General features: G+C 33.9%; 1 protein-coding gene across 3 annotated transcripts in view; it reads left to right on the top strand.

Moving 5' to 3' along the window:
• The window catches only part of Ush2a (usherin), a 724,044-nt gene that overhangs the window by 404,692 nt on the left and 294,292 nt on the right, over nucleotides 1–25,060 (top strand). For all 3 annotated transcript variants that reach the window (XM_076831652.1, XM_076831654.1, XM_076831653.1), the window contains 2 exons: nucleotides 4,907–5,058; nucleotides 10,328–10,490. In XM_076831652.1, coding sequence (XP_076687767.1) covers nucleotides 4,907–5,058; nucleotides 10,328–10,490 — 315 coding nt within the window. The remainder of the gene's footprint in view (nucleotides 1–4,906; nucleotides 5,059–10,327; nucleotides 10,491–25,060) is intronic.

The following is a 25,060-nucleotide window of genomic DNA, read 5'->3' on the forward strand; positions in this document are numbered from 1 at the left end:
AATTCAGTGAGACCCTGTCTCCAAATAAAATAGAAAATAGGGCTGGGGATGTGGCTCAGTGGCCAGGTGCCCCTGAGTTCAATCCCTAGTACCTCCAGCCTCCCCAAAATAGAATGACTTGGAGGTCAGACTAACTTATCCAATGTCCACTGCTTCTACAGTTTCATCCTGCAATTCATCCCTCAGCCTGTTCTATGTTTGCTATCAAATACTGTTTATCTACAGAATGATAAGTAACCCAGTGGTGTGTGTGTGTGTGTGTGTGTGTGTGTGTGTGTGTGTGTGTGTGTAAAAAAGATGGACCTCGATCTTGCCCTATTCTTGATGTATGCTGGATAGGAAAAGTTTTGAGCAGGTGAATTAACTGTCAAAATTCTCAATTTCGGTCTCAGCTCATTTGCTATCTTACTCATCATATTGTAAGCCCTTCTCTCAATAACTGTCTGTTCTTTCTGTATCTATATTTCCAGATGTCATGGTTACCTAGTTTCTTAGCATAGACTGCTAGAGGTTAACTCATTAGAGTCAGGTAGACAAAAAATTAAAAAAATTTTAAATAAAGTAATGTTGGAGAGACTATCACTGAAGGAGGTTACAGATATTTAAAAAGAAAAGAAAAGAAAAGAAAAAGTCCCAAGAAAGAGAATTTTACACTTTTTACCACCTCAGTGGTAAGGTGGAGCCACTGATAGGAGCTTGGTGAGTACCCTGTCTTTCATCAGTCCCCAAGGCATTACTGAATTAGAGACCATAGTCTTTGATGTCCACAATCGCAGTTTGAGTTTTCACAAAATGATCCAATTATATTCATTATGTTCTCCCTGAGAAGACAGGTAAGTGTATAGTACTTACTAGAAAGATTTTCTTCAAAAAACGGTTAAGACTTTAAAGTTCATACTTAAGGGCTGAGATTTAGTTATAATGAAAATTAAGTTCTATAAAATATCTCATTTTCCAATATGTCAGATAAATGAGATATTATGCACATAATCCTGGCATAAAAGAAATTCTCTGTTCCTCAATTATGTAAAAAAAGGGAAGTATTGATTTGGGTACTTTCTAATTCTGTTCAAAAGCAGGTCAAACAGATAGCATTTCAAGGGTCTTCCTGCTTCTTTAAGAGCTTCTGCAACACATTATTTGCACATAAGATTTTTTGGCAGGGATTAAATGATTGTTTCAGAGAGTGCCAGGCACATAGTAATTTTTTTCCATTCTTATTACTGTGATTTTATCTATTTCTCTTCCCTAACTTTTCTATGTATTAGTTGGTTTTTCATTATGTATCTTTAATTTTAATTCATTTGTGCTTTGTGTGTTAAGAGCTAAATGGCATTATATCAAACACTTTCTCTAAGTATTCTTAGAGTCATCATAAATGGGCACACTAGAAAATAAAAGAGAACAGATACTGGCAGTCATACCATTTTTTGAAACCATAAGTGATACATAATAGTAAAAGAAAACTTGTCCCCCAAAAAAATTGGAAATAAAAGAAATGTACTTTAAAAATGTACTTAAACTTTAAAAATGTACTTTAAAAATGTACTAAAAGTTGTCTTCAGAAAAGAAAATGGGTTATAGGAATGGCCCTATTAAGAGCATTAACATTTTTTAAGAAAAGCTTAAATCTTAAGAGGATATATTGATCGAAAACTAATTGGTGAAAGAAAAAAATGTGCTAAATATTTAAGACAGAGAAATTTTGATATAAGAAGTTGAATTATTTTACTTTTGCTGATTATTGAACCCAGGGCTTTGTGCTTGCTAAGCACACACTCTACCACTGAGCTACACCCCAAGCCCCAGGAGTTGGATATTTTATATAAAGAGTTGGTTCAAAAGAGGTTGAAAGGGCTAAGAGAACAAAAGAGAAAAGGTAGCAGGCACTGGTTCATGAAGGATGATTGACAGGGCTGGTTTTTTTGCTGCTGTATTTGCTGATCTGTCACTTGAGCTTTTATGGGATACTGGCCCATCCAGAAATGAAACACCAACAACATTTCACTCCCAAAGAGGCTTCCAGTGCAGAAGGGCTGCTTCTGCTATCTGAAATGCTGGAGACTGTGGGTGCTCTGGCCCTGTCCTACAAAAGGCAACAAAGTCCTCAGTTCTTGAAGCTGGAAAATGGACATTTTCTCCAGATCACCACTCTGCCCTCCTAGCAGTGCCCCCTCCCCACTCCACCAATGGCAGAACCTAACAGAAAACCAGTAAGCAAAACAACTGGAAATGTAGTCCATAGACCTGCAGGCTCAATAGTACAGAGCAGAGCAGGGTAGGTCAGGGGCTGTTACATCAGATAAACAACCATCTCAATGCTTCCAACTTCAAACCCACACTTCTACTTTGTACTGCCTGCCACCACTGCAGTAGTCACTCTGTTTCTGCCTCACGTGCCCCAACCATGCTTTGTATGAATAAAGATGCTGTCATTATTGGTCACCGTCTTGGAGATGCTAACCCCCCTGTGTGGTTCTGACTTACCCACCTGGATATTCAGCAATTTAAAAAATTAATTTACTAAACTGTAAATTAACACCTACTAACTTACGTTACATAAATCAACAGGGAAAAGGAGGAAAGAAATTTGGTTATCATGTACAAATCTCTATTTAATAAGAAAGAAAACATGAGAGCACCTATGAGTTTTTTCCTATAATTAGTTGTGAAGCCATAGCAGTATTTACAACTTCTTCCCTTTGCTCTTGGGCAGTATCTCGTTTGTTTGGGTTTCTTTGCCTAGTGAGTTGTATCACTAAAAGTTGTATCATTAAAAGGCCTATGTCCTTCGTGGTCTTGTCTTTGTTGGGCTTGGGTAGACTTACTTTCAATACTTGCATAATTAGATCTTTTTACATAAAGAGATGCCCTTGTGGATGTCCTGAGTGTCGGCATGCAGGGGGATGCCCGCTTCACCTTTCATATAGTATCTTTCTATTTTCCTATTAGAATAGCTGCATGAAGTTTCCAAATGACCAGATAATGTTCTCAAATTCTAATTTGGTAGTATTTTTCTTATAACCCATACATCCTGTAGGAACCCCATATCCACAGGATGTTTCCATTCAGCTTGTCCTGTGATGTAGACTCCAGTAAGCTGTGAGGCTATAGGTTAATGAGGATCATTGAAAGACAAGCAGTAAGTTCCATGAGTGTTAGTTCACTGCCTTACTTCCTTTGCTATGAATGGATTTCTTAATCAAAGGCAGTGTTGTGAGGACTATCCAGACAGTGAAAGTAACATTCTATAAGTTCACCAAGATGATACTGCCAGACCATTGTGAGTAGGTCCAAGATGAGTAAATTCTCTTGCAGGAGAGAGGGATGCTTGGAAAAAGGCTCCTGATATTGTGGTTATATGAGCAATGGTATCTGTGAAGTAATGATGGATAAAGGTTAGATGTACTCTCAGGAAATTCACAAGGTCACATCTTTGTGTCTATAAAGCTTAGAGTCAGAACTCCTAGAAGCAAACTATCAGGAATTGATAACCTTGACTTGGCTAGAGTGTTGTTTTAAAATTCTGTATCTCTGAGCTATACTTTAGTACTATCTTTTTAGCTATTTTTTCAGGTTTAGAGTTATCTCATTTTCCAATAGTCATAAATTATACTCCATATTGTATGCTGATATTTTTTACTTTCTGGCATGTTGATTAATTTATTTGTTCAGTCAATATTTACTATGTGCTTACTATGTTTTAGATATGATGCTAAGCTGTAGAAATACCCAAGTCAGGAAGATTCTGTAGGGACCCTGAAGTCTATTGGGAAAGTCAAGCAACTAAACAAGGAATAATACTAATATTGTGATAAATGGATAAACGCTATGGTGGAAATGTGCTGTGTGCTATGGAAGAAGTAGCCAACTCCAGTCCTGGGGGAAGGCTATCAGACAGAGGAACATTTAAGATAATTCCTGAAGAACATACCCAGGGAGGCCACTGTAAAATTAGCCTCACTTTGAAAACAGTTCTGATTAAGCATGAACTCAAAGTGTTGCTTCCTATAGTTCACTGTTTGGTCACTTTGGAAAACTTTCTGGTAAACATAGACCCTCGGTCGTACTGATCCTTACCTTCCTTTTCATGAAAATATTTCAATTGAGTAAGTAAAACAATTATATTAAGTAGCCATTTCAACATATCATGTCTCTAATAGTTGATTTCATGTAAATATGCATGATTTTCCTTCTGAAATAATTTTAATTGATCATTAAAATCAACACGTCATAGTTTGTCTAACCCATTCATGAATGTACTTTGCACAATTCCTGCAGTGCTTAACGTGTAGATGACTTAATGTTGTCATTGAGAACAGGGGCTCTGGAGTCAAAACAGCTAGATTCAAATCCTGACTCAAATGCTTGCCTGCATTTGACTGGTATGTGACCTTTAGCAAGTTATCCAAACTCTGTGCCTTGGTTTTCTCACCTAGAAAATAGTGGCAGTAATACTGCCTCTATTATGGAAAGGCTGAGAGGAGAGGGTTAAGAATCCGTGTATGTCAGCTGCTTAGGACAGGGTTGATTCACCAAGAGTAATATATAATGTAATAACAAATAAGGTCACTTTTTTTCAAGAGTACATCTATTAAGAATATCTACTTAGAAAGCAATAAATATCATAAATGTACTCCATTTATTCATTTTTGATCTGGAACACAAATGCTGGCACAAACATGATGTAGTAGAGTTCTCTGACTTGGAACTATTGGGCTCTATTTCTGCCTCTATGCTAATTGGTTGGGGTAAAGCTTGCTTTATCCTTTGGAAAGAGACAGGGTTTAGACAAGGGGAAGTACCAGGCCCTAGTCAGTGACTCTATGAAACTGGAACTCATATTCATAAGATATTCTTTTTGTTGTCTAGAGGCCATACTAAAAGTCAATTATTATCTTCCCAGGTGTTATCACAAGTTATGGATTATATCTAGATGGTATATTAATTCACAATTCCTCAGAACCTAGCTGTCATGCCTATGGATTTGCCCCTGGGAGCTTACATTCCTTCAGAGTCAAAGCATGCACAGCCAAAGGTTGTGCTCTGGGCCCCCTGGTAAGTATGTGAGTTTATATCCTAGAACGTATCAAATGTCAATTGACACTGAATATCAAGGAAGAAGTAAGAGGTGGTAATGTACTCTCTGCATGGGTAGTCTTTCCAACATAATGGGATTATTTAAGAGTTATTAGTATTTGGGTTGGGGATGTAGATCAGTGGTAGAGAACTCATCCAGCATGCACCAGACTCTGGGTTTCATCCTAGTATCACACACACACACACAAAGAGTTACTAAGATTTTATGTTGAACATAAATTTTGAGACTGCACATAGTTCTAGGGAAAGACAGTGTATGCTATTTTACTAAAAGAAAGGCATATTGGTTGGTTTAGCAGACTTACATACAATTTTACCTAATTCGGTGGCATATATAAGGTAGATGTTTTCCTTCCTACTAATGGCTCAACAACCAAGTAAGTTTAGAATTAAAAAGTGAAAATTGAAAGTTTGTCATTGCCACATACAACTCTGCTCCCCAACAACTAGGATAATCAATTGAAAGGTTGAGTTTTTTTCATATCTTATAATAAAGTATTTTTATTTCAATGATATGATACACTTTTATAAGAACAGTATTTAAAATTATATTAATATCCACTCTTGATATCCACATTTCAGAAACTATAATATATATCTACATTTCATTAGGAGTTAAGAGCTTAACAAAATCACGCTTTTTATTCTAATATAGTTATTTAAATCCAACTAATAAAGCATAATTGTCATAGACTAGCATAGCATTGCTTAGTTTCGAGACATACTTTTTATTTTTCTTAATTAATTAGATTTAACTTCTTTTTAAGGAAATACTCATTAGTTTTAGATGTTTTTTGGCAATGTTTGCTAATTCCCTACCATTTTAATGCACTCTGTCTTCATTGAAGAGTGTATTATAAAAATATTATCTTGAAAAACAGCTCTTTGGTTTAATTTTTTGCTGCCTTATTTTTGTTATCACCCCTCCCATTTCATTTCAGAGATTGGTTGCTTTCCAAGCAGCTAACATCACCCATCGGTGGAGCTGAGCTGTGGTCTTTATTGCCATTAAGGATTTTACAGCTCAAATTCCTCTGATGGATACTTACCCTTAAAAGCAGGAATGGCAATAGGCCAGCTTTTCTTCTCCATTCAAAAAAAAAAGAAAAAAGAAAAAAAACAAAAACAAAACAAGACTTCACATGAGCTTGAAACATACATGTTCAAAATACGAATTTCAAAGTGTTCTTCTGGCTACTAAATTGGCTCCCACATCATCTCCTGATGTCTTGGCATCTTTAAACAAGAGGGACTCAGTTATCGATCTGTGTCCTGTGCAGATAGTAGGTAATGGTGACCTTAAGAAATCAAATGCCACAGTGTCCTGATGGGAAGGGGAAAAATAGAATTGGATTGTAAAAGCTACTCTGCCACAGCCCTGTCCATTCTAGACTCAATCCTGACTTACAGCACAGAGGGATCTTTCTCACTGCGGTACTTTTCTTTATCCTGTAGTCAGTATGCAAACGCTTTTCTCTAGTCAATGATCCATCTCTAATCACTGGGATTGAACAACAATGTCTTCATTTAGAACAAGTCAAGTATATGCTGCCAAGAAGTTAAAATTCCTGGTCCTTCATTGGTTTCAGAAATAATTTTGTGCCAATTGCAATACGTATTACACCCTTGGAAACTGCATAACTGATTATTCTATACAGTCCTGGAAATCTACCACAATCCTGAAGGATATTACTGATCCAGTTCTGTTGTGTTGATGATTTTTTTAATGTGTCCTTACTCATTTAAGAAATCTATGAATCAGTCTTCAGAGCCACAGTTTACTATCATTAAATTAGAATGTGATATTCAAAAAGATTCATCCAAACAAAGCAGTAGAGTATGCATTTCTCTTAATGATATTCTTTATTTAAAGCCCAATGTCACAGCATTTTAAATTAAAATTTTATTGACACCTCAAAATTTTTCATTTTTATTCTTAATTTATTTGCTGCAGAAATCAAAGAATAAAATATTTGAAGAGTATAATTTTTGTTCATATAATGGTAATCATTAACAATAGTTTTTTTTTCTTTTTAGAAGAAGTCTGTTTATTTTATATCTTCTAACTATTTAATACCATTGCTATCCATGCATGCAGGGAAATACTGTTCAATGTTTTCTATAACAAATATACTTGGGGCTAGGGATGTGGCTCAAGTGGTTGCGCGCTCGCCTGGCATGCGTGGGGCCCGGGTTTGATCCTCAGCACCACATACAAAACAAAGATGTTGTGTCCGCCAATAACTAAACAATAAATATTAAAATTCTCTCTCTCTCTCTCTCTCTCATCTCTCCCTCTCCCTCTCTCTTTAAAAAAAAAAAAACCCAAATATACTTTATAATCTCTAATGTGTTAGAGTTCACCCTCAAAATTGGCAAGTTGCTAAAATAATTTTTAAAAATAGTAAAAAGGGGGTGCAAAAATTTGGTATAAGAGAGTGTTTTAAAGTACATGCATATAATTTGATAATAAATTATATTCTTATCATTTTAGTGTTATATTAGCTCCATAGGTTTTGTTTTCCTGGACTGACAAAAGTTAACTGTTACTGGTGGTTCAGGTAGAATTATTCTGAACCTATCTAATTCTCCTGTGGATTGTTCATTTCTTACCACTTAAATTGTATATTGATGTTTGACAAATTCTAATGTAAAAAAATAGTTTGCAATGCCTTGGATTCTAATTTGAAGATGCTAATGTGCATTGTCAAATTAAATCCACCAATTGGGGTTTTATGAATATTTGAAACAATGAACAAATTAATATATAATACAATAGCAAAGAATTTTTAAAGTGTTTTCACACTTCAGAAAATCACTTTGCTCCCTGATGTTCCCACCCCCTTAACCAATGTTAGATAATACTAGTGGGTCCTAATTCTGAAAATTTTACAACTGTGTCTGGCCTTGGAACATTCATTGGATCGATTTTCCAGGGGTCATCTTAAAGATGAAGTGCAAAACTGCAGGTCACTGCTATATGATATAGCTAAAAAGCTGCCTTGGTTTATTAGTGATGACATGCCTACACAGACAAACACACCCAGAAGCTTACACACATTCATTTTTTGTAGAGATGCAAATCAATTTGTTATGTAAAACATCTAAATCTTTTTTTAATGTTTTTTTTTTCTGGCACTGGGAATTGAATTCAGTATTTTACATATAATAGGTAAGCACTGAACTACATCTTCAATCAAATTTTAAAAAATTTAATTTGAGTCGGGGTCTTGCTAAGTTTCCCAGGCCATCCTTGAACTTGTGATACTCCTGAAATAGCCTCACAGGTAGCTGTGATTATAGACATGAGCCCTCATGCCTGCAATATCTAAATATTAATGGCAATATATGTTATGATCAAGAAAGTGCCATATCGAGAACTGCTCTAAACCAGTTACTCTTTGACAAACATAATTATTTTACTAAACCTCAGATTTCTCAACTATTACAAAGGGAATTAATGCCTACCTTAAAAGGGGTTGTTATGAAAGATTAAATAAAATATTTACACAAGAATTTCTGGAAAATGGTACAGTTTTCATTAGCAGTGAATTTGCTATTAAAATACTTGTTTTTATTACACATTGGCTCTTGAATGCTCTTTCTGTGTCAAAAAGGTTTCTAGGTCAAAGTCAAGTGCCTATTTAAAACTCCTTTTAAAGCAAAGTAGATAAATAAAAACATAAAATTAAAGAAAAGTCCAAATCAGAGCAAAATAACACAATTTCCAAATTTACTATCAAGTAAAAGCTGGATTATCTATTCAGATACTTAAGGAAATAAATTAAAAATACTTATTTTGAATTAACCAGCTATTTGAGGTAACTGGAATTACCCTTAATTATTTAACTGTTTGATTTTTATTTTATTGGGAACACTTGAAAATCATTTTCTACACAATAATTTGAACCATACATGTAGGCATAATGAAACTGCATTATTATGAAATATTAAAATGATGAAAATATATTTTTCAATCTTGTTTCTTTATCATTTTTGTATACAGTTATTAGACTAATAAAAATTTTGAGTGGGAATTATAGATCTAAACAATCCCATAGCAGTTCTCTGATGAAAATAAAACATCCTGTGGTCTCGCACTTATTAAAAATTAACACTCTGTCTTTTTCACATTTATTTTCACAATTGGGAAAATGTTTTCATCTTAACAAATAAAGCTTCATAATTGAAAATATTTGTTTGCCTAAAAATTTTATGTTTGATAACCTTCTTGTGAGGCATGAGCCTGCCTGTACTTTAAGAGAAAGGTCAAAATTATCCACATATTTTATAAATTGTGAAAGGTCAAATATTTGTAATCATTGCTTATGAATTTGTAGTCATCAGTTTACTAAGTTTAAACCAGTGAAATGGATCAAATTATATTATGTTCATGTATAAATGTGTCATAACAAATCCCACTATTACATGCATTTATTATGCACCAATAAAAATTATTAAAAATAATCAAAAAATCTGAAAACCTTTCTACTCTTTTTCCAAATTCATCTTCCTGTGGTCACTTTGGCATTTTACTTATTTAGCTATCGATATCTTTCTGACCCTGTTCAGTTTAAAATTACTTTGTATGTAAGAAATCCTTCTCTTGAAACAATTCATCTTTTGCTGTTTTCTGTACAGGCTGGTTAATACTGTATCAGGTTCTTTTGTGGTTAGACTTTAGAGAGGGAGTCACTCAGAAGCATTTGTCTCTTAACGTCAGCATGATGCCATCTAAACATACCGAATAAGAACATCACTGAGAGAGCAAATTGTATGTGTGTGTGTGTGTGTGTGAGAGAGAGATGCTTGTTGTGGCTTTTGTCAAAAAAAAAAAAGTCTGTCGCTTTCATCAGGAACTTATGAAGACAGACTATGTGCATTTCTTCTCTTTGGAAATCACATAGGAATTATTTTTAAGCAGTCCCAAAATAATCTGTGGTTATGCACAGCCGTAGGCACAATCACAGTGTGAGCGGATCCACATAGTCTGGAAATCACAAACAACTACCTTGGTCAGGAGCTCAAATTCTAAGCTTTAACAGCAGGAGGAAGAAAACATGAGGTATGCTTTGATCCTGCTGACAAAATGAGGTATTCAGACAAGATGCTACTGTCAAAATAGTTTACTTCATAGCAAAAAGAGATTCTTTGAAGAAATATGCTCAAAGCAAAGCATGTACTTATTTTATTTGCAAACAAAAAATAAATCTTTTTATACTCACAGGTGGAAAATCGAACTCTAGAAGCTCCTCCGGAAGGAACAGTAAATGTGTTTATCAAAACAGAGGGATCCCGGAAAGCCCACGTGAAATGGGAAGCACCTTTTCGCCCCAATGGAAACTTAACATACTCAGTCCTTTTTACTGGGATTTTCTATGTCGATCAAGGTAATTTGTGTGTCGTTTTTAAACTTTCAGTAACATTAGAACACAGTTTATTTTCATTTGAAATCTGTCTTTGGGCCAGAGATTTTTGATTTCTTTATTTTTTTTCCTGAAAATAACCTATACCAGTGAGCCAGAATGGCACTTCTCAGTGTGTGGCCATCCAGGGTTGATAAATCGCTGGAAATGTTAATTCTCAGGCCCCAGCGCCTACCTATGGAATCAGAGAGGCAGGATCCAGCAATCTGTGTTTTAATCAATTTTTTAGGTAGATGTGTGGTACACACTTAAATTTGAGAAGGATCAATCTGGTATATAGTCCCCTCATCCATGGTTTTACTTCCTGCCAGTTCAGTTGCTACAGTCAGCCACAGTCCAAAAATATTAAATGGAAAATTCCATAGAGACTACATTCACATTATTTTTATCCCAGGACATGCTTATAATTGTTCTATTTTATTATTATTGAGCTTAAAATCTTACTAGCCCTAATTTATGAATTAAGCTTTATCATAGACCTGTAGTGTGTGTATGTGTGTGTGTGTGTGTGTGTGTGTGTGTGTGTGTGTATAACAAGATATACAGGATTATATACTACCTACAGTTTCAGGTAAAGGAAATATGCTATGTATTCTTCCATGGCCTAAAAAATGGTTCAAACTTAAAATACTGCTTATAGAAAAAAAATGAGTTTTAACATTGCATTCCATCTTAAGTAAGCTACTTTTGTAACAGTTTTAATATGCTTAGCTAAATTGGTATTACAGATGTATGCTCTAATAAATTGACCTAACATGAGTTAGACTACGTCATGGGGTTCCTTGTAAGCACTATCAAAAACCACCCAATTCAATAAGTTAGGTGTTGTGATAGCATAATGCTTATTTTAAACAATTCCTGCCATAGGGAAATGTAGGCCAATGTTTTATTAGAATCCATTCATTTTTATTTTTACTAAGTGTTTTCTTTCATCACTTCTCTCAAGTGATCATGCTATTTTTCTAGGAGATGTTTTCAATGTTGCTGTTTAATTTAGTAGCAAATATATGGTATGGTGGACAGAGTCACATGGGTTATTAACAAGAAAATAATGTTTCTCAGATTTCAAAAGATTCTTTATTTCTCATTTCTCTCTTACAATGTAAAAGATATAACATCCTCAAAGTGTGAAAACAGGTACAGCTTTCAAAATTTGAGGAGAGTGTTCTTGTGTGCGTACCATGTTGGCAAGCAAGTGTACAAGGAGTGGAATGTGTGTCAGAGTCAGAGTTGATCCTCTCAAGATTGGTGTGTCCCTTTTTTATGCAATCAGGGCTTTGATGTATTCTGCTGTGAAGCACTTGTAAGATTATGAGGTGAAGGAGTGATGATCGATTTGAAAAAAGAAGCAACATTTAGGCCGGACCCATGACAGCCCAGCTATTTCCGCCAAGGCAGCTGGGTGAATAATGCAAGAGCCATATTCCCCCTTGTGTTTAATCTTGCATTGTTTTTGCAGAGAAAATTTCTGCTTGCCTTCTAAGTCATGTCATCTTGGGTTGTCATCCCGTCTCTCAAACCATCAAAACGGTATTAAATGTTGCAAAGCTGCGCAGCAAGAGAACTTTCAAAAGTCAGAACCCATTTGCAGAGCAGCCCTTGTAGAAAATGTATTCTGTTCTCGGCAGAATTTTCCTTCAGTTCTTTCCACTGAGAAGTTTACTGATTTCTCCCAGTGGAATCTGCTGGAATTTATCGGTTCATGGTTGGCAGTCACAGATTAAGGTAAATGTCGATCCGTAATGACCCTCTACATGTTAGTATTGCAGTAAAGCTGGGCTTTTATGTCAAAGATATCGGAGAGGGAGCTATTACACATGACAGGGGTGATCAAGGGACTCCAGACCAAGGCAAGCATTATTAAATATTGACTAGTTCTGTGATTTATGTAGAGCTGGAGGAAAAAAGTGACTTTTTAACCATTATATATTCTTCAGCAACGAAAACCAGCCATTTATCTCCTGCTGGTAATAAAGAACAGAGTGCCTGCATATTTTAGTTGAGGGAGAACCTGGTCTTATAAATGAGATGAACTCCTTCATGATAACATTTCAGTTTGTTAATTGCCAAAAGCAAAACAGACAAATTGGAAGCAATTACAAGATTTGACTTAAAGAGTTTTGCAGTGTGTGTTCAACTCTGGGGTTGGAAGAGACTGAGTTGGGAATCAAAAGGAATAACTTGGATTAGGTCCCAGGAAATTCATTTCATTGGTTCCCTGTCACTGGAAACTTCGTGTCCACCGTTAAGTAAGAGGATTTCAAATATTGTCTTGTCCTGTCACCCATCAGCAGCTGGGTGACATTTACACTGTGAGGGTAGGGAGATCTGTGTGGCTCTTCAAGAAATGAATTAAACATTAATTCATCAAACTTATGTAAGATATCATCTGTTCACTGGATTTATACAAAGCTTATTGAATTGTCGAATGGCTAATTGGTTATTTCCTTGACATAATGAACAACTGTATTTCATCCTTTCCTGTGTGATGGCTGCTAAAGAGGTGGTGGTTAGAATTTATAAGATAGGGAAATTCAGCTGGAAAGAAGGAGCATAGCTTCAAGATAAGGGGGACTGCTGCTGGGCCAGTTTTACAGGGTGAAATGTTAGACTGTCTTCGGGAGAAATGCCCAGGGACCCTATATTTCAGGTCAAGTCCACTAACCACTTTACAAAGTCAACATTAGGTTTCATAACAGCATGTATCAAAGTGTGATTTTTCTTAAAAAAATTATTTACTTTTGACCAGGTGTTATATTCCCATGAATATGAATTTAAAAGATAGAAAAATTAAGCAAAGTCCAATATCTATTCTGGAGTTTCAGAGGAAATGTGTGTGCTTAGCTTCTTATATCTTTCTAGAAATAATAAAGATATACAGAAGTAAACACATGTATTCCCTCTCATTATATATTTATAGTTTTTGTCTTATACATGCAACTTTTTATGCAAATGATACCAAGTTGTACACATTACTGGGTACCACATTTTTCCCAGATTGGTAATTTAAAAGACATTGTCACATAAGTGCCCAAGAACTTCCTAATTCTTTGTACCTTCTTAGTATCTAATTGTATAACTTGTACTATCATTAGTTTAGCCAGTTTCTTATTAACAACATAAGTTGTTTATAATCTTTTCCTGTATCAAAGAATGCCTTAATGAATAAAGGTGGAGGTGTGCCATTGCAAACTTTTGTGAAGATGTTAGTGTGATAAATTCCTTAAAATGCATTGTCAGATCAAGAAAATGTTAATTTCTAACTTTGTAAGATACTGTCAAATTTTACTCTAAGAGACTATGCTCTTAGTCTCATGGGAAAAGTACAAGAGGGTGTAGATCTCTCCAGCCTTATGATCAGTGTGGTGTCAAACTTATCTTTGCCAATTTGCATGTTTAAAATAGTGTCTTAAAATAAAAAAGTATCTCAGCTAGGCAGGCACTATTGCATGCACATGTAATCCTAGCTGCTTGAGAAGCTGAAGCAGAAGGATCAATTGAGTCCAGGAGGTCAAGGCCAGTCAGTCTGCGCGACATAGTAAGACTCAGTCTCCCAAAAAAAGGAAAAACTATTTCATCCTATCTTAAGTGTGTATTTCACTAATTTGAATATACTTTTGAATATACTTTTTATACTTGAATATAAGTTTGAATATATTTTTATATTTAAAGCCTATTTGCATTTCTTTTTCTGTGAATTCATTATTTATATCTTTTGCCCATATTTTCACTGAGCCTCAGGAGTTCCTTATCTATTAGGAGAATTTGTCTTATGAGTAGCAATTTCTTCTTTTTGTTATTTTTTCTTTCTAGCACTTTCTAGCAATACAATGTATTCTAAAAATATTTATATTCAATTTATTTGGAGTTTATGTGAATATATTATGTAATGTGGATCAAAACTTGTTTTTTTTTCTCAAAAACTATCCCATTATTCAAAAGCATTTACTAAATAATTTGTACTATTCTCTGCTGATTTAAAATGTCTTATATTTACACTTGTATCTATAAACATGTCTGGACAGATCTGTAACTTTGTTTACGTTATTGAGTATTTTAATAAATATAGCTATAGAATATATGTCATACCTTTTTTGTATATTCTCCCTGATTATTTATTTTACAAGTATTTCCTACTCATTTTTATTTTCTTTCAAACAGCTTTTATATTCTTCTAACTCCTTCCAGAAATCTTGATGTTATCTTCATTAGGCTATTACCTAATTTGTAGATAACTTAGGTGGAATTAATATCTCTATGATGTTGAGTTTTCCAATCAATAATATGATTAAACTATTTGTTTTCTGCATCTCTCTCAAAAGTTCAAATTTTTCCTCATATTGATCTTGCACATTTTCATTAAATTTATTTATTGATATTTTATAATTATATGTAGTTTTATGTAATTATAAATTACAAAATGAACATTTATATACTCATATTAATAATTTAAATTTTAAAGTTGCTTTTACAAAATGATGTGGAGATTTCACTCTCAAATCCCTGCTTCAGAAAACCACATGTTTATATTTCTGTGTTGGATGATCATCCAACTGCTACAACTATCGGTTTTCTTTTTATTACTAGAATTTTTTTGTGTCATTTTTCTTAATGCGTAGAAATTTCACCAGATGGAAAACAAAAACCCAATTAATTGGATTGTCAGGTTGTTTCTAATAAACAAAATATGAGATGCCTAAATAGTAGCAAAGGTTGGACCCAGAGCATCTCTTCCCTTTTAGAATTTGCAAAAGAAGAAGATAAGACAGGTGAACCACACAAGTCATTCTCAAACACGTGAGGCAAGAAGGAAACCAGGATGTGGGGTGACAAATGGGGCACAGTTACTTGGGGGAAGACTTTGAAAGAACTGGGTCTTCCCCTTTGCTTTAGTTACAGTAACAGGGACTTGAATATGAAAACATAATGAGAAGATGGCAGAGTGAACAGAAACAAATGTGAAGGGCAAAATTAACAGATGATCCAAGTACTCTGGGGTGTCCCAGAATATACTTTCTGCCATTGGATAATGTCCACCATAAAAATAAGGATTAGCACTTACTTTTGTGGGATTCTACCTGATTTGAAACATCCATTCAATTATGAGGAACATATGATGCAAATTAGCTTTCCTAGGGTCTGCAGGTGCCATTTATTGACCTGAAAGAAGTGCTTTGCTCAATGGCTCTCAGGAGTGCGCTGCTCACCTTTCACAGGTGAGCCATCAAATTCTAGCCATCAGTAGACACAATCTTAAGTATAAATTAATTAACTAATAATTTAAATGATAGGTAACAGGCTTATAACAGTTCCTTATGTATTTGTTGTGCAATGTTTTAAAACAAAATAAGTGAGTAAACTTAGGAATAAAAAGGAAAATAAATTATAACATAGTAAAGAAAACCTTGTATAAGAGAAACTGATCTTAGAATGATAAAGTTAATTTCTTTAGCCAGCTATGGGAAAACAATCTGTGCTGAGAATTTAGGTTTGTGTAAATATTTGAAAAGTTCAAAAATATTTCCGGCTACACATGTTGTAAAACTATTCAATTGTCAAAAAAAAAATAGTAACTTTATGAAGAGAAGAAAATATCTTGAGTTTCTATACAAAATTTTTTTACAAATCCCAGCTTCTTTACCAGACTTTCTTTAGATTTTTTGCACTGATCCTATTCTCAGTAGACAATACCATGTCTTAACACACACATCCTGCTTTTTGTCTTAAGCAGTTACTGTGGATTCTTCTGCGAATTGTTTAATTCATTATCCTTCCTTTTGAATGAATTGGGAAGGGATCTTCACTGCTTGATAACCTGACAGATTGTTTTGTGTCTTGAGTTTCTAAGGCAAAGCACCAGGGTGTGCTAATTGCTGAATCCTTTGTGCACCCTTAACTCTCACCTGCTCTGAAAAACTGGATTGCACCTTCGTTTTCATCTTCAAATGATTCTTTCTTCTAATCCCCTATTTTGTATTGTGACAGGGAATAAAGATATTTACTTGAGAAAGAGAGAATGTAGGTTATAAAGGAAAAAAGGGTGAATTAAAATGATCCTTTGGCATCAGAAAAGGGAAATGTTCTTTTAGTATTAAAAAAAAAAAACCCAGCAGATTGATACATTCACACTGGGGAAGGCATTATTTTATGGATCTCTGAAAATTCATCTTGAATAGAGAAAAGTACAATCTTGAGGTTTTGGCTGATTTGTTTCCAGGGTGGATACCTCTAACTAGGAATGTGTCCTTTAAAAGAGTGGTGGAGGGAAAGAACAGGGATGGAAAGGTAAGGGAAGAAAGAACAAGTTATGAAATTAGCCTTAATCATTTGCTTTCCCTGCTCCTAAAAATTGATGGCTGTGAAAAAAGCAAAATGCTTAATTTAGTTTATAAAGCTGTTTTTAAAAAGAAATGTAAATTTGAAAAGAAAATAATATAGGTATCATCTTTTAGTGGTTATATGAGGAATGGCTTACCTTCTGATTTTAACATTTTTATGAACTAAATTTTTAAATTCTTCAACAAATGCATATTATTTTTGCAATAAATTAAAAAGCATAGCTGGTGAGTATGTAGATGATTCCAAAGCACAGTAATTTGGAATAATCATGATGGTTCTAACTTGACTAAAGAAACTGGATGCATGAGTCAGAGCCCCCAGGTAGAAGCCAACAGAGGAATACAATTTTCAGTATTTTTGCAGGAGAAAGCTTTTGGTAACTTTATGTCATGTTAAATTTTCTTTACTTCTTTTGTTTTATTTGCACTTCTTCTGTAATAATTACCAGTGGTAATCAAGTAAGAGGTTGCAAAACAAAGAAGGAAAACTAAGAAGGAGTATAAGAGAAATGAAAATGAAAGTCTATACCTAAGGAATAAAGGTGGTTTAGAGAATGGGAAATTGAAATTACATGATGAGGAGCAGCGGTGTGAAGTTTTTGTGACCCTGGGAACATCTAGAAGGGTCCGGTACTCTCTAAGAATAGGATTTGTCTAGGTAGAAAAGATAGAGGAATATAAATATAATGGTTCTCTATCCCCTCCTTGGAGCATCAATTTTATCATTTATTGTATTTATTATTTGCTCTAAAATTTGGAATCAATATCTCATTCCTATTTCAGTATCAAGTGTTTGCCCATTGGCATACATCTCCACCTAGAAACAAAAGAAAACAGAGGAAACTAAAAGATTACAAGGGGAGAAAGGGCATAAATGAGATGAAAGCATATTTTCAACCACCCTAAAATTCCACCACCTAGAATAGTCTTACTTTGCCCAGGAGTTGCTTTAGAGAGTCAGTATATTCAAATGCTGTAAATCTCTAAAAGAATCTCAGAAAATGAAGGAAATGCAATCTATCTTTCAAGGTTACCTAGAGAAATCCAGAGATCTTTGCACATAATCTGATTCTCTTGATGCCTTTCCTCCCAGAATAAACTCTGTCTTACAAAAATTACAAGGAGAAAAAAAAAATAATACAGAAGCATTTGTCTTCTTGGGAAGGTAAAGAAAATAATTATACGTGGGAACCCCTTAGACTTCCAAGGAGTCTGCAGGAAGGCTAATGCTGTTAGGAAAGGGACAGCTTTGTTTTATAGTCCCTGATGTCTGTTTTTTCAGTGTGGAGGGAAATGAGCACTTTCAGAGCTGCGCTTGCAAGCCATGCAGTATATCTGACACGCTGCCCTCTGGGAAAACCCGCTGGTGGGGGAATTGTTCCAGTGATGCAGTACAGCTTGTAACTTGGAATCCCGTCGGAGAACTTTGTAGTCGCTTGTCAGTCAGTGGGAAGATAAAAGAGGCAGCTTCCTTTCAAGCAATTTGAATTCATTTCCCCGTAATGAGTTAGAGGGTCAGGCAGCAGGAGTGATCTCGCCTGAGATCGTATAAAGTGTGTTTCTTGGGTGGAAGTAAAGAGCGGTGGGGATGAGGGAGCCTCCTGTCTGCCTCATTGCAGCTGCTGCAGAATATGACTTGTCATTGGTCTCCATCTTTTTAGGACCACTAAGCTCGATTTCAGGGTCCATATTTTAAAAGGGAAGGTCAAAGGATGTACAGCTGTGTTCTGTTTTTTTAAAATAAAAACCCCACTGTATGAACACTGAAACTCAGAAAATGTGTACAGCAGCAGGTGATCTAGCCTATCTTACACAAACACATATCAAGTGCTGGTGCATTAAAGGTATTGTACTATGGTTTAGTTCACATGATACAGTTATTGATTCTACAATTTATTATAGAGATGTAAAGGAAATTAAATGTGTGTCATGGTAGAGAGTTCTTTTAGCTATAGTCAACAACCCTGGGCCTCTCTCTCCCTGACCATTTAACATGTTGTTTCTAAACCAACACAAGAGACATTAGGAATGACTACTGTAGGAAATTGTTCTTAGGTTTAGAGCAAGTGTTAATTTGAGAAGCAACTGTCTCTAATGATAAAAAGGCAAGAAAGAAAAAATTGCATTTATTATACCTTTGCATAAAGTTCCAACACATCTCTAGAGGTACAAATACACACAAATATAAGCACATAGAAAATTAAGAAGTTGTCTGAGTTAAAAATCATTACTGTATTGATGACAAAAGTATGAAAGGGCAATAAGAATATATATGTCGCTTTAAACATTTGGCTATAGAATGTATACTCACTGAATATATTGACACTTTTGATTGTGTATCATGTCATGGCCAATAAAGCTATAGAAATGTGTAATTAGGACATATTCTTCCACAAGAATGGAGCTAAGCATTAATTTATCAAACTTATTTAAGAACTCATCTGTTCTCAACAGTCACACAGCAGCTTATTGAATTTGTGTCTGATATATAATTGGCTATTTTCTTGACATAATGAACAAGTACATACTCTACGCTGTTGTGTCTGTTGAGGCAAAGGATGCAGTGATAAAATGCAAATCGTAAGTATGGGATGCACCCTGAGTCAGAGGATGCAGCCCACAGGATTTCAGTGTTCTTGAGGCTTAAGTTCATGTCTCAGATTCTGCTGAGCATCTTTGTGGAAATGTCCCCCATTCTAATTCTTCCTGAAAGGAAATTGTTAGAAGGGGGCCACAGGCAACAGATCACCCTCAAAAGATGGACCTTTGCCTATGGATAATTTTGCACACTGTTTGAAAAATGCTCTTTTTAAAAAGGGAGAAGCATTGAAAGCATAAATGTTCACACAGTATTTTGAGGGGTTTCCAGTACAACCATGGTGAGGTTCACATGGGGAAGCCAGTCAGCAGCCAAACATAGATTTTGAACCTGTGGTTGCTTAACACTTTGTAATGTCAAGAGTTCAGAGCTTGTTAGAATAAATAGCAATATTAGAATCAGAGTTTAGAAATTTGTGGACAAAAAATATGACCACTATATGTAATTATCTGAATTTTGAATTAGGAGTTTCCCAATAGATATATGTCAGCAGTGAATTGGTTTTAGGAGGAAAAAAAAAAAGAGAGAGAGAGAATTAGCTGCATAGGGAAACAAAACAAAAAACAATGTAGCTTTTTGAAAAAATAAATGTAGGTCTGTAATGGTGTCATTCTCTAGCCTCTAACCTGGCTCTATAGCAACTAATTCCTTTCTTGAATTTTAAAGTTCTGTTGAAGTCCAGGACTGGGCCTGTTTAGATAATGAAGAGTCTTATCATTTAGACTTTTGGAGATCACAGATCTTGTGGATTTGCTTTTTAAAAAGTAACATTAAATGGCTAAATCATCATTTGAAGTCCTAAGAATAGCCCACTTAGAACTAATATTTCCCAACTACTTTAGAAAAAAATATTTGTAATTGTAGATGGTCACAATGCCTTTATTTTATTTATTTTTATGTGTGCTGAGGATCAAGCCCAGCACCTCATATGTACAAGGCAAGCACTCCACCACTGACTAGCCCTTTTTCCCAAGACTTGGTATAAAATTCTTATAATCAGTAAGTTATTCTAAAAAATTTTTAGTGATATTTAATATTAAAATCCTAGGAAACTATTTAAGAGAAAACACCTTTTATATAGTTTTAAGAACTTTTGGATTTGTAAAGGGCTTATATAATTTTTTTGTATTTTTTTTTCCTAAGTATATACTTTTGGGGGAGATATCAAAGGAAGTTCATTTCCAGGAGCATAAATCTCAAATTATAGAATTAATTCTAGATATTTGTTCATGTATTCATGCAACAAACATATATCTAGCTTATTTTGTAGAACAAGACAGCTAGTGACAAATGCTAAGGATAAGAACAATTAAAAAAGAGGTATAGTCCCTCCACTGAAGGGGCTTGAGGCTGAAAGGGGGAGATGATTGAAATTAACCAGTTAATCATACAAAAATATAAAAACTTTAATAAACATTAACATAAAGTATATATCTTTAAGATATTCCATAATATGGAACTTAATGTAAATTTGAGGGTTAGGAAAAATCTTTACATGCTCATGACTTTTACAGGAAGCATTACAAATGACTAGGTACCATCTTGAAGAAGAATAAAGAAAAGAAGGTTCCAGAGGGAATGACACTGGTAAAGGTGGTAAGAAGGGTAAATTGTAGTGGGTTTGAGGGAAAGAACACCAGTGTGCCTAGGACAGAGTCAACGAAGAATGGAATGAACAAGCTGAGACTGGAAAGCTAGGCAGGTGCTACTTGATACAGAACCAAGTAGGCTGTTTCACACACTTTGGCATCGGGTTGCAAAAACTGTGAAGTGTTGTCAATATTTCTTCAACTTTTATCCAGATAGATATTACTTAAATTTAGTAACTACAGTCTTACCATACTGGCTTAGCCTTTTTTTTACCTCCCTTTGGAGGTAGTTTTATTAATATGATACCAATTAAAAATGTATTATATTTTCACTTATACATATAGTCTTAATTCCTGTGGAGAGATTCTGTGTGTGTGTGTGTGTGTGTGTGTGTGTGTGTATGTACACATTGGTGAATGCAAAAAATGTATTTTAGATCTTACTACAAACATTTTTTGGATTCTGCTTTATACATTAAACATTATAGCATGGATATTTCCCATAAAACACATAAAAACATTCTTAGCACTTATGTAATATGCCATGGTGTGAGCGCACCAAAATGTATTAATCATATCCCTTTTTTGGATACTTAGGTTTCTTATTTTACTACTAAAGTACATTAATTATTAGCATATACTTCTGCATATTTCCTTAATATTTGCAGATAAAAAGGAATTACTAAATTAAAGATGGTAATACTTTTCAATATACCTGATATGCATTGGAAAAAATGCTTTCAAGAAATGCCACATAAATTCACATGCCTTGTAACAGTATGCAAATATGTTTAGCTGGCTGTAATTATGTCAATTTGATAGGTAAAAATGGTAGGTTGTTTTAATATTTATTTCTTTTCTACCTATAGAGTACAAATATTTTTCATATGTTAACTAGGTATTTTTTTGTCTTTCCTATTCATCTTTTCATACACTTTGCCCAGAAGATTTTAGAGTTTTTTTAAAAATTTGATTCCATATTTATGACCACTTAAATATTATAATAGTAATTAATTGTCATTACAATTTTAAATATTTTATCCAATTTATCTTTTTGTTTTTGAGGTTTAGAAAGTAGTGTTTTAATTTTTGTAATTAAATCTTGGCATATTTTTGTACAAAATTTTTCTCCATCAAGAGTTGAAACATATATTAGAGTATTTTGCAAAATATATCAGAGGTTTAAATTTGTTTATATGATGATAACTGTCTCTGAGCTATTTATTTCTTCCCTTTACTTTTGTTTCTCAACTCATCAGGCACACTTAATCTCTGCACTTCCAACTTCTATAATCTTTTAAAATATCTTTGTATCTTTTAAAATATCTTTGTACCTTTGTATAGCCTACTATTCATTTTTTAAAAGTTTTTAGTTCTTATGTATATGCTTCCAACTGAACATTAGATTGAGTTAAAAAAATGTCTCACATATTTTTAATGGACTCTCCTTGTTATAAATTAATTTTGGAAGAATTTATATCTTTAGATATTTCCTATCTGGAAATGAGTTATGATTTTATTTATTGAAGCATTTTGTATCTCACAGTAAGTTTTTGATGTTTTCTTCATAAGGGCCTTATATTTCTTGTTAGAGTTATGCCCTGGTATTTTACTTTTTGATTGTGTTCATTAGTTATTATAATGATAAGAGAATAATTGATATCACATTTAATTTTTAAAACATACTATTTTAATCAAGTTTTAAAGGATTTTAGAAATTTCTGGGTTAATATTTTCTCTAACTTCATGAAAGTAGAAAATTCAGAGGTCTTTACGCTTATATAACAAGAGTCTAGTCCACTCAGTTATTTTACTTAGCTGTATGTAACACAATACTACACAAGGTGAACACTTCTACTTTGACTAAAAATAGTTCTAATTCAAGTGCTATATTACAAATATAACCTATAGAATTTTGATATTTTAACTTAACAACAAACCAAAAAATTTGACAAAATTATTTGTTTCTAGTAATGCATTTGAGATCATGAAAATAAGCATATAAAGTAAATACAAGGTTTAAAATATTTGTATCCATTGAGAAACACAGTAATGTGCCTCCTTGAAAATTTTTAAAAGAAATAATCATCTGGCTCAAAATGGATGAAAGATCTAAGGTTAAGACCAGAAACTGCAACTCTTAGAGAGAAACACTTCAACACAGGCACAGGCAATGACTTCCTGAATAGGACCCAGTAGCTCAGGAGATAATAGCAAGAATAGACAAATGACACAGCATCAAATTAAAAAGCTTCTGCATAATAAAGGAAGAAACAGTGTGAAGAGACCTTATAGGATGGGGAAATCTTGGCCAGCTACTCTTTCAACAGAAGATTCATATGCAAAATGTATAAGAACTCAAAATGCTCAATACTAAACAACAACAACAACAAAAATCCCCACATAATAAACAGGCAAATAAACTGAACAGACACGTCTCACAAGAATTATAAATGGTCAACAATTACATGAAAAAGTGTTCAACATCTATAAACATCAGGGAAATGCAAATCAGAATTACACTGAGATTAATGCCTTCTAACCCCAGTCAGAATGGCCATCAAGAATACAAATAACAATACATGGTGGAATACAATAACAATACATGTGGAGAAAAAGAAACTCAAACACTGTTGGTGGGAATATGACTTAATATAGATACTTTAGGAATTAGTAAAGTTAGCAACTTCAGAGATACTTGCATACCATGTTTATTGCAACACAATTCACAATAGCCAGGTGACTTTCAACAGAGGAATGGACACACACACACACACACACACACACACACACATATATATCTCCATTTCCATATCCCCCTATAAAATAGAGTTTAAAGAAGAATGAAAGTATATCATTTGCAAGAAAATGGGTGGATCTGAAGAGCATCATATTAAGCAAAGTGAGCCAGACTCAGAAAGAGAAGCATCATGCCTTTCTCATATGTGGAAGTTAGTTGGAAAAAAATAGAAAGGACATCATTAAAGTAGAAGGGAGACCAATAAGGTAGAAGACAAGGAACAGGCTGAGGGAGGAAGGAAAGATAAGGACAGGTACTAGGGAGTGAAATTGTTCAAATTATGTTATATGCATGTACCAAATTTCCAAACTGAAACCCACCTTTCTGTATAGTTCATAAGTGCCAAATAAAAAGGAAATAATCAAATGGTACACAAAAATATTTGTGAAATTATGTTACTAACTTTATGACAAAAATCAAGGGAGACATATTCCTATATGTTCAACTATATGGATTAAATACCTTGTGGTAAAAAAACAAGATTATGCAGGTGTATATTTATTGATGATGGAATATTTGTATTGTTACAGTTTTAAAATGGTGAGCATCATAATATTCTGTAATTACAAATGTGGCAGTAAGTCTGTAAATATAGATCAGCAAGCAAATATGAAAGAATCCTCACCAAAATACACCAAATATTATAAGGTAACATTATTTGGAGATTTTAGACAATTTCAGCTTCTCTCTTTAGAGTTTCTGATATACTCTTAAAATTTACAATAAACAAACATTTCTTTTATAATCAAAGAAGGTAAATGTGAAGCCAAAAGAAAAAAATTAAAAGAGTAGTCTGTAGCACATTTCATTTTATATTAAACTATCAGAACATTTTAGGAAAGAGACTTTAAAACTTCAAAATTCTCATGAGAACTTCTGAACAAAAGAATCAAATTTATTATGCAAGGAATGTTAAAACTCTCAAGCTTTGGCTTCTTTTTGGAAACCTAACCAAATGCAATCATTGTTTATAATCATCTTGCTCTTACTTGAATCCCTTAAACTTAAAGTGGTTCACTTTCAGTATTCTCAATAATTTATTCCTTTATGATAATAGAATTTCTTATTATCTTTTTGATTTGTATCCTGTTTCCTGTTCAATGATTTACTCTGCATGGCATATGTGCAAAAGTTATCATACTAGAAAAATTATTATGCTATAATAATTATGGTACCATCAACTGAATTAAATTATGTTTCATTGTAAA

This window comes from Callospermophilus lateralis, chromosome 13, assembly GCF_048772815.1.
Source record: "Callospermophilus lateralis isolate mCalLat2 chromosome 13, mCalLat2.hap1, whole genome shotgun sequence".
In the NCBI taxonomy this organism is placed as follows: domain Eukaryota; kingdom Metazoa; phylum Chordata; class Mammalia; order Rodentia; family Sciuridae; genus Callospermophilus; species Callospermophilus lateralis.